This window comes from Peromyscus eremicus, chromosome 1 (assembly GCF_949786415.1).
Source record: "Peromyscus eremicus chromosome 1, PerEre_H2_v1, whole genome shotgun sequence".
Taxonomy (NCBI): domain Eukaryota; kingdom Metazoa; phylum Chordata; class Mammalia; order Rodentia; family Cricetidae; genus Peromyscus; species Peromyscus eremicus.
Window position 1 is genome coordinate 2,606,195 of NC_081416.1, and position 15,624 is coordinate 2,621,818.

At 46.8% G+C, this 15,624-nt stretch overlaps 1 protein-coding gene across 1 annotated transcript; it reads right to left on the minus strand.

Annotated features, from left to right (window-relative positions):
- Positions 1 to 296: 296 nt before the first annotated feature.
- On the minus strand, positions 297 to 15,358 carry LOC131895423 (inactive pancreatic lipase-related protein 1). The gene is made up of 12 exons (XM_059245815.1): positions 15,310 to 15,358; positions 14,129 to 14,283; positions 13,629 to 13,754; positions 11,321 to 11,455; positions 9,760 to 9,868; positions 8,509 to 8,628; positions 8,278 to 8,397; positions 6,501 to 6,619; positions 5,787 to 5,916; positions 3,678 to 3,786; positions 3,021 to 3,188; positions 297 to 378 (listed from the first exon to the last, which is right to left on the minus strand). Exons 1-12 carry the CDS (start codon positions 15,356 to 15,358, stop codon positions 297 to 299), a joined length of 1,422 nt encoding a protein of 473 aa, XP_059101798.1.
- Positions 15,359 to 15,624: the final 266 nt, after the last annotated feature.

Consider the following 15,624-nt stretch of genomic DNA (forward strand, 5'->3'; position numbering starts at 1 on the left):
ACTAAGATGGCACAGTGAGGACAAAGATTCTGCAGATTCCTGACCATTCACCCTTTACTCATGCTGCGAATCTACACCTTCTCTGAGGAAGAGAAAACAGTGAGTGTGGAGGAGACCAAGGAAGTGGGGTGAGGTGGCGCTTTGTTGGACGCCAAGGTGAGAGACCCACATACAGAGAAATACTCATCAGTATTTTTAATATTCAGTTGCTGAATGTCCCCATGGGTGGCAGCTGACATCCGAGACAGACGCTGTGTGGTTATGTGCAGCAGAGGATTTTATTGGTACTGATGAGGTCACATGGCGTCTGGGGTGTCACAAGGCATGAGAGTGAGCAGAATGTCTTCTCTCACCGTGTCTTTACTACAGAAGTTGTACCTGTAAGGAGACACAGTGTTTGGCACTGGCATGCTCTGTCACCCTTAGGAAAGCTACTGCTACCTGAGTGTTAGGCAGAGTTTACGCTGAGGCAGTTCAGAACCTGGGAGAGGCGTGGTAGGGCTATGGCTGCCACCCTCTAAGTTTCCAGTGAGAAGCCCACCCAGCCCAGGGCAGGCCTGCTGTTGCTCTGAGGTGACACTGTCACTAGTCCTGTCATACACAGACGATGGCCTCCTAAGGAAGCACCGTCCCTTTTCTCATTTTAACAGATACTGGTGGCCACAGTAGACTGAAGTACAGACAGTCACTAACGCTTTTCTCAGTACTCAGCTGAATGCTGTGGTATCTACAATAGACTGAATTCTCAGTTGGAGGCAAACACACCAAACGGTTCAGGTATGTAAACTACACTACCCATAGGTGAGGAGGTCCTATGATCAGCCCCGCCTCACAGGAGAGGAAACAGAGGCACAGAAGGTTCTGTGTAAGATAAAGGTCTGAGATGCAAGTACAAGTCTGCCTTGTGCCGCTGCAGTCCATGTTTTCTGTTGTAGTATCACCCAGGCTGCTTTCTCCTCAGGTCCCCATGTCTCTCCCACCTTCCAGCTATGATACTCCCTATTGCTTGGTGGTATCTTAATTTGAAGAGGAGGGTTCCCTCTCATGTTATTGATAGTTATGCGACATCTTATGATAATAAGTGGAAAAAGGTCTCCAACATGAAGCTAATGCAGACACAAGTGACTGTCTCTGTGGTTATGGAGGAACCAGGGATTTCTCTGAGGCCTTCCACCTGACACTGAGTGAGCGCTAACATCATGTCCCAGCTGTTTTGGTTTGGTTTGGTTTGGTTTGACCAGTGTAGCCACCGGCCAGGTGCCCATGCATCTCTGAATCACCCTTTCTCCATGCTCCTGTAAGCAACCCTGTTCCAGCTACTTGTCTTTGTCAGCCTTCCCCAACTTCCTCTCGTGAATGTGTCTTTCCTGGAAGTTTTAACCTGGAGTTCCGGCATTCAAGTCTCCGCGGTCTGGCTTCCTTTTGCAGGCCCCTCAGCAGTTCACGCCACCCCTGCTCTTCCTTCCTCCCCCGAGGCTCCCCAGCACTCTGTGCCTCCTGGGTCATGTGATCTGTCTGCCATGTGCACCCAAAGTCTTGTTTTTCTCGACAGCTAAAGTGTAACTGGCTTGATGCAGGTCTGCCTTTGCTTGCCCTGCTGTTTTCCAGAACAGGTCCCCACGGACTCTTTGTCAAAGTCACATTTTCCGTGGGTACTGAGTGGAATGGGGTAGGAAAGGCGGGAAGGGCTCTGTTTTTCTTTTGGTCTCATGTCACTGGAAGAAAGTCCAGTCAGCAGGTCCTAGGTAGCACTTGGAATCCCACTGAGATGACTACATCAGATTTCATGGGAAAGGAAACCGGAAGAGGTTGAGTCACAATATTGATTGCTCTTTAACTTTATAATTATTATTGGTGTTATTTAGTCACAAGTGTTCCTGGCAATTCTCCTAACAGTAGAATGTCTGAATAATTTACTAGTTGAATTTTTTATTCCCCAAGCTAGTTTGTGGCATTTAGAGTGGGTTTTGACTTTCTTATATTTAACCCCTTGGTGTCAGATTGTTTGAGAGATTCTTAGGTCTGAGATGGCTCAGCAGGTGCAGCCCACCCTGCCTGCCTGAGTTTGTTCCCCAGAACTCACATGGCTCTGGCAAGCTGGCCTCTGAGTTTGTGTGCACCATGGCATGTCCACACATATCCCAATAAATAAATGTATAAAAACTTTAAGAGAGATTTTTCCACACAGAGAGTGAGTAGGCAAAGTTGCTGTGCTCGACCACTGGAGGGCTTATCAACATAGATGGGCTCAGGCCTTAGGGCCTCAGGAGTTTGCTTCAACTAGATCTGTTTGATTTCCAGAAAGTGTACATCTTTCTTCAGAAACCTCCGGGATTTCAGTGACATTCTAATGTGCCATTAGCCACACATTTGCAGGATCCAGGCCTGTATAATTAACAGACCTTAGGAACTGACTCTAGAGACAACATCTTACAGTGGAGGCTGGAGGGAAGGCTCTCCACTGGTCAGCCTGGGCCTCCTCTGTGCTGTAGTCCCCCTGAGAGTATGCCTAGTCCCGCTGGTCACCTGACCAGTCTGATGGCTCTGCTTTCCCACCTTATGGGACTAGGGGAGACTTCAGAAGTCCACCCGAGTTGGTGACCCATGCGTCACCCACAGGCCACTCTGCCAACCTTTCTTCCCCACCTGAGGAAGTGATATTTCCAAGGGTCTTGAGTTTGCTGGCCCCTTTAATCCCTAAGAACACCAGTAGCCAACACTTCCCACAAAGCCTCCAAAGTTCTGCAGGCTGACTTGGGGTGGAGCTCTGTTCTGCCTCCCCAGGTTATCATCTCTTCTCCATTCCAGCTGCCCTCTTTTCTTCTGAAGGCCCTGTGTCTACTCAGGCCGGGAAAGAGGAAGCTGTGGGTGGGGTGGGATTCGGCAAGTCCTGCCCCTTCTGTGCTTTCTCTGTCCTCTGTCAAATGATTTCTCTTTTCTTATCTGTCCCAGGGGAGGGGGTTCCCCTAGAGACGTTCTCTGCGAACACCCCAGACAACTCAGCAAAGGAAGACACTCACACGGTCCGCTCCTCCCCCTTTTGCACAGTGATCTTGGCCGCACCCACTTTGGGGAAGCTTGGGTTTACTACGTGATTATTCCAAAGAAACTTGACTTTCTCAATTGTTCCCACATCAAGCTTGGCATCAAACTCACTGGAATGCGTAGCACCTGGCATCAAAATGCCCCTTGAAAAAAAGAAGGAGAAATGTTCGGGTTTATGGAAGCACATTGTGATGACCACAGAGGACCGGGACCCCCCACTCTTAGCTAGCTTATAATAATGAGTCTTCTTCCAAATGCATCCTCAAATCAAAGATGGAAGAAAGGAATATTGGCAATAAGCTGGCAACCTCAATCTACTGTTTCAGATTGCTTTTCAAACTCAAATTAATTCATCTTTTTTTTATAGAAAATGATAAAACTCTCTCAAATTATTTTAGTTTTTTTTTTCTAGAAGAATCATCTATATTGCAAGTTGTCATCTTAGCTTAACATGTGTTATCTGGAACAATAAATGATTTTTAAAGTATAATATATCAAGAGGGAAAGAAATGATTAGGTTTAAATTAAAAATTATTAGAAGTATAAAATTATTTTCTGTACATAAAGTAGCTTCAAACCCATGGATGTCTAAAGACATAAACGTTTAGTGCTGTGCACACCACAGGGATTACCTGAAGATATCATACTGTTGAGTATTGCCCTCGCTTCCAAACAGAGCCACTCTGACCTGCCCAGTGACTGTTCTTCCAGACAGTGTCAGGGAAACCCGGTATCTCCAACCTAGGCAAAGCAAGGGAGAGGTCACCTCATTGATACAGAAAATAGTTTAGCCCAGATTACCACCCGCACCCTTACATGGGAGCACAGAGTATAAGAAACCATACTTGCTAATCCACACCTTAAATGAGCACCCAGTGGTGGCCCCTCTGGACCTGCTTGCAGTTAAATTCATGATAAATAAAATTAAATGTTTACTCCCTCAAGTTCACTAGCCTTGTTGTGGGTTTTAAATTGCCACGTGAAATCAATGGCTTCTGGATCCAACAGGGCTGAGCGAGCCCTCTGCTCCAGAGTGCTGGTGCTGTGTGCTATGGCAAGAAGAGAGCCGGGGCTCCAGGCCACCCATGGGAGGACAACTTAGCAGTGCGGAGCACCTCCAGCCTGGGTCTGTCCCATCTCTGCATCCCTGGGACCCCTGGTGCTCAGGTAGTTGTCATATAAACACATACCTAGGGTGCTGTCCCAGGGCGTGTGTGCATGTACAAACACACATACACACACAGAGGCATAGTGCATGCAAACACATAAATATATATACACAGTACATCCATATATACACATATGTGCATCCAATGCACACACACATATAAACACACAAATTTACCCAGTCATCTATACGTATGTACATAAGCACATACAGAGCCCTGTCTAAGTTCCCACTCACCTCTCACACTCCCAGAGACGCTGCCCCTTCCCTTTCTCTTCTCAGGGTTAAGCTCCCCATCCTTTACTCCCAGCAGCAGCCCACCAGACCCAAAGCTGACAAGGACTTGTACATTTCAAAGCATTGTCTTGATCATCCTTTCAGCCCTGTATCTAGCAACCCATATTTGTGATCCATAAATAAGTGTTGATGGGGGAATAAATGATTCCTTTGTTGTAGTTAAAATATAGGCAAGTCTTCCAAGTATTGCCGCATTAGTGGGGGTTGATTAATCAGCCTTCTGGCAAAAAATGATAGGTAAGTGTATTTACAGTGATAGGAAGGCCCTGAGTCTCCATGAAAGCTGGCTACCCATCTACTGGTTTGTCAAACCAGAAGTATGTATTAAAAATGATGAGTTTTGCTGTATGTAAATTATACCTCAATACACCTGACTTTTGGAAACTATACATGACATATTGTTTTTATGTAGTCTCATAAATGCGTAGCTTCTGTTTTCCATCTCATGGAACTCACTAAGTAAATTGTCACAAATGGCCCAAACATGCCTAATCTGGACCCGGCATTTGAGTGCATTCAGTGGGATTATGAAAGAAATCATCCCTCTCTGTACTGGCCACTCTATATCAGAGAGGCACCAGGGGCACATGGATAAAGAAGGACAAGACTGGAACTGGGCCCCTTATGGAGACCCACCTGGCAAAGAGCCATTACCAAGTGTGTCTGATGAATGAATGAATACAGAGGGGTGTGTGTGTGTGTGTGTGTGTGTGTGTGAGAGAGAGAGAGAGAGAGAGAGAGAGAGAGAGACAGAGACAGAGACAGAGACAGAGACAGAGACAGAGAGAGACAGGGATGATAGAGACAGATGGGGAGAGATGGAGAGAGAGAGGCATAGAGAGGGGCAGAGAGAGAGGTAGAGAGAGAAGGAGGCAGAGAGAGAGGGAGGCAGAGATTGATAGACAGATAAACAGACAGGCAGACACACACACACACACACACACACACACACACACACACACACACACACACACAGTCCTAAAAAGGAAGGGTATAATGAACTGGAGAGGGGTAGAAATCTAGCTAGTTGTCCCCAAAGCTATGCAAATTGCCTCAACCCCACAAGTCACCCTTTCTCTTCCAGTCATTTCACAGAATGGAAATAAAGTGGAAGCAATTCAGATGCTCTCTTTGCCTCAGTGGAATCATGCATGGGATGCCCAGGGCAAATATGTCTTTCTCCAAGGTAATCAAAGGTGTTCAGAGTTCTTTCAGGTTAGAGGCAAGCTTTCCCTCCTAACAGGCATGATACTTTCTGGGCAAGTAGTCAACTTACGTGCAAAGTTCTTGGCATCTCCTGTGTTCAAGAAGAACTTCTGTGGCTCCTCGCTTGTCCTGCCAGCAAACTTATCAGCATAGTGACCCATCTGTGGGCAGCCTTGATCTGGGCAGGGGAAGCACTTGTCCTAGTGAAAAGAGCAGGGGGCCATGGCGCGGAGAGCTGGAGACAGCTGATGCTCCATGTCCCTGCAGCCCTACTCACTCATTTGCAAAGGGAAGAGAGATGGAGCCCATCGTCTCCAAGTCCCCTTCATCTCAGCAGAACTTCTAGCCATGATGTACAGCGTTTTAGAGTGACCAGGGACCTTTAAACAGCACTGCCGTCTTGGGCCCAGCTTCCATCAGTTGTGTTTCCCAGGCTGCTAGTGGTGTCAGCTCTCCTTATTGATTGTAGAGCTTACCAATAGTTATCGCTCAAGCTCATGCCAATGTGGATCTGTTCTCTGATCTTCTAGAATTTTCCTCTCCTACATTGCTCATTTGTGCTCTCTCTCTTTCTGTGTGTGTGTGTGTGTGTGTGTATATGTGTGTGTGTGTGTGTGTGTGTTTGCTACTTCCTGCTAAGAGTTGTTGGTGCTTTTCCCCGCCTCCACAGGAGTATGCATTCTGAGGGACAAGGTAGAGCATGCATCAAGAAGGAATGGCAGATCCCCACATAGCAGGTCCTCAGTGTGTGGTGCCCATCACTCATGGCAGATTAATAGCTTACAGACTCAAAATCTCTGTAGGAAGTGCAAGGGTATGCAGCGAACCCATCAGGGTTGAGAATGCTCTCCGAGTAGTACTTGTAGCTTCTCAGGTGGTTACAAGCCACAAAGTCCCGGGTTCCTGAGGAAACAGGCAGGAGGTCAGTTCAGGCAACTGGAGGCAAGCTGTGACCACATCTCTGCCTCTTTTTCTCCAGTGCAACAGCTCCAGAGTGGGACTGTACCACAGAACTTAAGTTCATGATTCATTCACAACAATGACAATAAACAAACGAGGCTTCGGTGTTGGGAATAGTGTTCCGGTTACTTCACTGGTGTTGTCCACTAAACCCTCCCCTTTCCTAGGAGGCAGGTGTCATAGTATCCCCTCTGTAAAAGTATCCACAGATGGATTCACAAGATTACAGCTGTCAAGGGGAGCGTTGTAATGGAACAGCTCATCTGGTGCTCAACACTGTCCCTCTAGCCTCTGTGTCCAGGAATGACACAGCTAGGTGTGCCATAATCTTCCACGTGTGGCACCATAAGCACAAGGTCACTGTCACAGTGCTCGTGTGCAAATGAAGGTAAAAGTGGATTTCAGTGGCTTCAGCTGAGTGTCCTTATCCCCTCTCACTCCCACAGTGTTCTTTCATGTCCTTCCTCAAACCACTTGACAAGTATCCCAGCAAACCATCTAGACTTGGCCTGAACTTTCTTGTCCATTGCTGATGAAGCTGTCAAAGTCCAAACAAGTATCCTTAATGTTTGCCTCAAGGACATCTAAGACATTCTGACTGAATTGAGTAAAAATGACACTCATAAGATTCCTTCATACCACTAACGGTTTTTAACTCGAATGCTGCCAGTTGACTAGTGTGGCTGCTGAATTCTTGATCTCCTTAGGCAGTATTGGAGCTGTTAACTGAAGGATGCCCTTTATCCTCAGGTATGCTCACCAGTGACAAGTGGACAGTCCCCATTCTAGCCTTCCTCATGTGATTGCCCCTCATTCCTGCTCAACATAGTGAGCAATGACTTGCATTGTGAAGACAGCTCTTCCATGCATGCCCATGGGGTACCTCTACTCTAGTTACTGCACTGAAGCTGCCTAGGACGGAGCCGTAATGTCGATTCACAGGGAACGTCTGCAGGAAAGTTCTCTTGGGACAGCCGTGATGTCACTCTTGTCACTTCCCCTCTCTATGCGGTGACAGTTGGCATTAGAGTGTTAGACCAAAGCTTTGTGGTTCCTTGGGGCCTGTGCAGTGCAGTACATCCATGACAATGTTTTAAGGAAGTACAGAATCAGGAGATCTGAGAGCTTTGCAGTTATTTTTTTTTTCAGAAATAATATGCAGAAAAGAAAATCATGTATTTTTAAAAGGAAGTAAACTTTTATTACTAAGATTTGTTACGGGGCTGGGAGATGCTCAGTCAGTAAAATGCTTACCTTGAAAGTATGAGGACTTGAGTTTGATGCCAAGAACCCAAGTGAAAAAGAGCTAAATCTGGCAGTGCATGCTTTTAATAGTGCTGGCATGGTGGAAATGCTTCTCTAGGCCAATGGGGGACCTTGTGTCATTTAAAAAGGTGCATAGTATCTAAGAAATGACACACAAACTAGTTTTCCACTAGTCTCCTCACACACATGCAACCCCTACACACACACACACACACACACACACACACACACACACACACACACACACACACGGTAGTGGGGGGGAGATCTGTCATGGCAAGTGCTGAGTACTCCAAAGAAGCACCATCCTCCCGGACTGGCCCTCATGGCCTTACCTGACCAGATGCCATCTAGGTCCACAATCTGTGACAGGGCATTCTTCTTGCACCCGGGCATGTTCTGTCCTCCGTTGGGGAAGAAGTCAAAATGACCCATCATTTGATTTGTTCCAAAACCTAAAATATTTGTAACAAAAACAAGACAGGGTTTGGGCTGAACAGCACTCCCAGGGTTAAAATACTGTCACTCCTGTCCACAGCTAGAGACTGGAGCACCATGGGGCTCACCCAAGAATGGGATCAAGGGAGCTGCATCAGTGTGAATCACGTCCACAAAGTTGGCATCCGAGGGGTCAAGCCGGACCTCTGCAGGAGTGCCTTCAAAATTTGCTTCTACGGGATCCAATCCTAAAAGAGATGACCAACAATGTAAGGACCAAAATGTGTGGTTGTACAGGCTGGGCAACATGCAATTGAACAGCACCACACTTGTAGTAGGGCATGGAGTCCCAGTGCTACTCCTTTAAAGGGGGCTTGGCAGCAGAAGAGGGGAGCACATGAGAAAAGAACTCAGATTTTGTTTGAGCAAGGATTTTTTCCTACATCAGATTCTTCCATGTATCTTTCGTATTTCATATTCTCATTTTCTTTCCTTTTATCTTAGTGAAGAAAACAGAGTCCTGGGCCTATAAGTGTTGCTGGTTCTACTAAGCTACTTTTGGGGCAAGTTGTGTATGACTTTGAGAAAGTCATTCAAGACTTTTGTATCTCAGTTTCCCTATTGTATAAATTGAAGGTAATAACTTCATCAATTTATATAGTTGTTGATTAAGTAATTTAATATTCAATGTGAGGCACAGGGACTGGCATGGAATCATATAACCTGTGCATTCTTGGGCAACCTATTTGCTTCCCTGAAGGAGCTTCTTCAGTTCTGAGGATTAGATGAGGAACACAAAGTAATTTTTGCAGTACTTAGGGTAATCAGGCACTTAGCTGATGCTTCCTTTAATAATGGGATTAATATCCTTGTGTAGATATATTCTATTGCCCTTGTTATAATGTAAAGACTTTGCTGTGTTTGAAGGCCATTTTGATGGTGCCAGTTAAAGGGTGTTTTTGGTAGTTACAGTAGCTGGGATCCTTTTACCAGCAGAAAGTGTGGGAAGCAATTTCCAGGTTCCACTCTGCCCCGCCTTCAAAGAGAAGAAGGAAGTAATGGGTAGTGCAGTCCCTGTTCAAGCATACTTGCTTCTGTCCAGACTAGCTATACTCTGCATTTTCCTGGTGTTCAAAGTTGCTGCATGACGCACATCAAGGGAAAAATTGCACCTAGAGAGTAGCAGCTAGGGCCATAGCAGAAGCATCACAGAGACACACAGCCACCATCTTCCTTGCCAACAGTGATGGCCCATGTGTTGCTTAGAAGTGTCCTGAGATCTCCTGTCTGGGCTGTACCCAGCCCTGCCACAGCCAAGGGATTCAGACAGCTCTAAGCTGGGCTACAGGCTTATGACCATTCATGACCTGGGGCCTTACCAGTAATCCTGCCTAGGCCTGGAGTCCGACTTCCTGCTTCCCCTGCCACATGAGCTCCTAGGCTGTGGCCAATGAGGTGGACTTTGGAAGGTGAGTAGCTGTAGTTTGTCTAGAGAGGAAAGATCACATTTGCAGGACGTGCTTGTGCCCTGGTTAGCGTGACTCCCCTTTTGGGAACTTTCCCTGCTTTCTGGGGCCTTAGGATTGAGCTCCAGTTCCTGACAGGGACCTCAGGACTTTCCCGCCTCATGGTGGTCCTTCCTAGACTCTTCTCTAGCTAAAACTCACTGTGACCTCAAATAGTGTCCTGCTCCTTCACCCCTGGGCCTGTTTTACACCACACTGTAGCCCATCTTCCTATCTTCTTGCTCAGCTACCATCTAAAGATCCTGTCTTCAGCAATCCAGATGCCTCTTTTAGGGGAGACTTCCCAAATGGCACCCCACCCTCACATACAAGATGGATTAACTATCCCCATGTGCCTTCATAACCCTGCATACCCACTCCCTCGTCTCCAGAACCCTCTAGCACAGTGGTTCCCAAATTTCCTAATGCTGTGACCTTTGAATACAGTTCCTCGTTGTGGTGACCCCCCATCCATAAAATTCTTTTTGTTGCTACTTCATAACTATAATTTTGCTACTGTTATGAATCATAATGTAAAATATCTGTGTTTTCTGATGGTCTTGTGACCCCTGTGAAAGGTCATTTGTCTGCCAAAGAGGACATGACCCACAGGTGGAGAACCACTGCTCTAACAGATCATACTCTGTGGTCACTGCAAGTCTTCCCTATATGTAGGGAAGGCCTAGGGCTTCATTGATCGCCTTTGTCTCTTTGCTCGCTATTGACCATCTTCTCTAGAAACCTGAGATCACCAATGTATTCACACACAGTGTTTTGTGATATCCCCCAACAGGCCTATCATTAATGGGTCTACACTGTTTTTTGTGCAACCCCATGGGTTCTGATTTCTGTAGGGGTGCAGAAGCAGTTGGCTCTTTGTAGACCTATTATCTATAGGACACGATATAGCGGGACTTTGATCTGGTACAGAAAGTAACTATAAAGAATTCCTGAATTAACACACAGAATGAGAGACTTAAAGTATTTGCTAAGATCGAAGACCAGGATAGGAAGAAACAACAGGAATGATTACAGCGGGAGAATTTCCCAGCACCAACGGGACCCATGGTCATAGGGACCCTAGCTGTCAATTGCACGTCCTGCCCCCCGGCTCTGTTTGGCTTCCCTTGACAATGCCAGGCTTTACTTTGCACAAATCCCACTTGTGTAGTGGGCAGCTCCTGGAGCCAGATGATCTGAGCCCCAAAGACAACTCATCTACTCACCTGCTCTATGTTTTGACAAGCTAGTTAGCCTCCCTGTGCCTCAGTTTCCTCAATTGTAAATCAGAGGATAATAAAATCCCATCACTAAGTGCTAGCCAGTAAGTCTCTCTTTTACTCATGTGTCACTAAGGTGGTCTTCACTTCTTCGTGTCTCCTCTTTGTAACTCCTAAACTCACCTTTGGACCCCACCTCCCTCTGGCCCACTCACCGCAAGGATGTCAAGCATGTGAGCCAGCTGGGCACCCACTACTCGCACGTTGTTGGCAGCCTGCGTATAGGTGGTCTGAGAGCCTCCCTTCCAGTCCACACAGATGCAGTTCACCTCCTCCACTTGGAACATGTTCTAGGGTTGGGAAGACATAGTGTTGCCATAGGGCATGGGGAAACCCTTCTAGGCAGGGATCAGAAGTTACTCATCCCTTCTTCTAGCTGGAGTGCTGAGATGGACCGGATCCTGTCCAGGGGATCCTGCAGTCCACAAGGGTAAATACTGGCAGCAGAGAAGACCCACATCCTAAAGATGAAGGAAAAGCCAGTCCCTTTGATTTCTTCAACCACATCTGACAAAGTGGATCAGTTACACCATTAAAGGAATCCGGTCTGACAAGAAAAGACAGCACAGTGTCTGGTGACTACTGTCTATGTGACTCTTTGGTTCTGCTTGTGAGAGGTCCTTTAGGTGACATGCCAGACCTCTGGGCATTTCTTGAGCTAAAGAGGGAGAGAGGTGTCATCTTCCAGTCAAGATGGCACAGAATTTCCTGGAGGGCACACGGCAGGTATATGAAAAACAGAAGAGCATGGATGTGAGAGAGATTGAGGAGTTAGGAAGGAGAAATGTCCCCAGTGCTCAGCCAGGCTGTGCATGTGGTCAGCCTGACACCCACAGCTGAGGTCTTCTTCTGACCTTTTCGTGACAGTGCTAACTAACACACATGGCATCTGTTTCTGGCAGTTGTGTTCCTTGGGACTTTTATTGTCAAAGCAACCCTGAGAAATCCCTGCAGAGCCTAGAAATTTTGGTGCTAAAAACTGAATTAACAAGATGCTTATTAAGAGCTGGGCGGTGGTGGCGCACACCTTTAATCCCAGGACTCGAAAGGCAGAGGCAGGTGGATCTCTGTGAGTTCAAGGCCAACCTGGCCTACAGAGCTAATTCCAGGATAGCCAGGACTACACAGAGAAACTCTGATTTGAAAAAAAAAGTGCTTATTAAGGAAGGGACAGGAAGGTGCAGAGTGACAAATTGTAATTTTTCTTAGCAATATTTTTACTTGAGATATATATATATATATATATATATATATATATATATACATATATATAATATATATGTGTGTGTGTGTGTGTGTGTGTGTGTGTGTGTGTGGAAGGCAGGTGGTTGCATAATTTCTTAGACAGATAGATGGAATCTGTATACATAATGAGAAAGGAGTATGGTATCTTTTACATGTGTGTATACATGTATACATGTGTGACTGTGCATGTACAGCCACGTGTGCATCTGTGTCTCTGTGACTGTATCTCATGTGCATGTGTGTGTAGGTCTGTGTCCTTCTGTGGTGGTCTTCACCACCAGATGTGCTCTTCTATTGTACCACTCTCTATGGGGCCTCTTAAGAAGCAGTCTTATTGCTGAAATCCTAGACTTCAGTGGAAGAGAGGGAGGAGAGATCACAGGAGCAAGTGAGGTCAAGATCATGATGGGGAAAACCACAGAGACAGGGAGCTCATGGACTCTGGCCTGTCAGCTGGAGAACCCGCATGGGACCAAACTAGGCCCTCTGAATGTGAGTGACAGTTATGTGGCTAGATCTGTTTGGGGAGCCCACGGCAGTGGGACCAGAACTTATCTCAGGTGCATGAAATGGCTTTTTGGAACACATTCGCTAGGGTGGGATACCTTGCTCAGCCTCAACACAGAGGGGAGCGGCTTGGTCCTGCTCCAACTTAGTTTGCCAGACTTTGTTGACTCCCCAAGGGAGACCTTACCCTCTCTGGGGAGTGATAGAGGTGGGGTGGAGGAGGTGGGGGGCGGGTGGAGGGGAAGGAGGAGGAACTGGGATTGGTTTGTAAAATGAAAAACAAAACTTTTTAAAAAATAAACAAATAAAAGAAAAAAGAAGCCATCCCGATGATCTTAGTTCCTGTGTCTTAAATAAATGGTCCCAGCCACATGCCTCTGACTCTTAGGAATGTGGGGAAGATTTGGACAAACAAAACTCCACAATCACTCATTTGCAGAAATACAAATACTGCTGCTAAAAATCAAGAGCAGGCATTCCTGGACCATGGCTGAACAGGAAGCACAACAGTGAGGGAGAGGTGAGTTTCCATAACAAATCCCTGCTTTTGGCTGCAGATGTGGGTTAGAAACAGGGAGAGGAATTGGGGCTTCGTAAAGAGAAGCGTCTGAGCTACTGTGGAGATTTCTTGCTTTCAAGAGTATGTATTGTGGCTGTGTAAAGGGAGACAGCTCGGTGGTCAGGGCTGCATGGGTAGGAGACGGTCCCTACCTTGCACATGTCTACCACCCAGTTCTCTTCTCCTTTGTCTATGAAGCCATGGATGACGAACCGAGTCTTCCTGGCCACTTGAAAATTGGAGGCCTCAATGGTTGATGGGTCAGAGGGCTGGAGAATCTATGACAAACAGAAAGGGTTTCAGCTTTTTGCCGACCTGTCCCTCAAGCCTGTCTCTCCTCCTCTCCATCCTTGCCTGGCCAGTGTATTGGCCTCTGCAGGCTGAGCACAAAAGTCAGCACTTTAGGACACCCATCCTGACCTCTACTACCGAATCCTTGCCTCTTCTGGGTCTGGGATGGGATTTACAGGGTTACCATTTCTATGGGCTTGTTGCATAGTAAGCCCTGTGCCCAGACCAGAGCCACGGAGATAGCAGGAGGATCCTGCAGCTGTGAACCATTCACTCATCCAGAAGGTGGGGCAGGGCGTGGGTAGTAGGTACAAAGATAAGGAAATGCCCTCCTTCCACCAGAGTTCATGAAAACTCTCACCTGGAAAGCATTTGGGTTCTCATTGGTGAAGAGCAGGAAGCGGGTGTTGATCTTCTCAGGGCTCCAAGGGAGAAGTTTTAGGGGCCTGATGGCTGTGCCTGCCCAGGGTTCAGTGTCAGAAAAGCACCCAAGGTCGTTATAGCAAACCTCTTTTCCTGAGGAGAGAACAGATAGGCTCAAGGAGAAGTTGTTGTGGCTGAGCTCCCAAGCACTTGCCTCCTCTTCAGCAGAATTCCCTGAGCCCTGAGGCGAGGGGTTGATGGAGACATCCCTTTTAGGGCTGAGTGTTCCAAGGTCTCTGACTGTGCAGATTGTCTGGCTGTGAGTCTCTGTATTTGTTCCCAGCTACTGCAGGAGGAAGCTTCTCTGAGGACGGTTGTGTAAGGCACCCTAACCCAGAAGCTATTTCAAATTGATAGCCACTTGCAAATGAAAATCTGGTTTCCTCCAAAGGAGTCTCACTGGGGAAAGAAACCACTCTTTAGGGCAGGTCCTGAGCCCAGCAGTAGATAGTCAACACAAAATGAACTCAACAGCATCTTTGGAGGTTCTTTGTCTCACGATGAACTTGTTTTGCAGATCTGTTGTGGTATCCAGTGGGGTTTCTACGGGTTCTTACCTGTGTGAACATGTGTGTCTCTGCGCCTGTGTGTAGGTTTTGTACTTTTCATTTGTCTCTTTTTCTTGTTGGATAAATTTGTTGTATTCTTATTTGTTCGTTTTTTATTTTATTATTGTTATTCCTTACATGCCTGTTTGTTTTCTAACAAGAGACATAAAGGGTGTAGATCCAAATGGGAGGGGAGATGGGGGTGTCCTGGGAGGAGTAGGGGGAGGGGAAAGTGTAATCAGAACATATCGTATGAAAAGAAATCTATTTTCAATAAAAGAAAAAAATCTGAAACATCCAAAAATCCCCTTCCAAAGTCTTCTAACATATTTGCAGAGCACCCCCTGTGAAGTCCACATTAACCAACTGAAAGTCCACTTGCCGAGGCATAGGGGGCTATTCCCCCCCTCAATTACCCAGCTCATGCTCCCAGGCTGTGAGTTCCGCCACCTTTCCCAGGAGCCTAGGAAAGTATGGGCTCCTGCAAGCTGTCTGGGATGAAGATTCTCCAGGCCCTGCTGAGAGTGTGGGAACACACCATTACTTCATACAGGGTTGTGGTGTCACTTACCTAGGGCTGCTCCCAGGAGGAAAAGTGGGATTGTCCAGAGCACCAGCATCTACAACAAGGTCAAGGACATCAAACATACTCAGCCTGGATCCACGAGCAAAGTCTCCCAGGAACTCAGGACTGTCTGTCTTACCTCAGCTTTTTAGCTGGTGGAGGAGCAGATTCCAAGGTGGCTTATGTGGTCAAAGGAGGAAGAGCTGTCTCCCCTGGGACCCACCAGGGCCTTTTTATACTCCAGTCTTATCATTTGGACTCCAGTTCAAGCAAACAGTGAGTGATGAGAACAGGAGCTGTGTGAACTCTGTCCTTCAACCT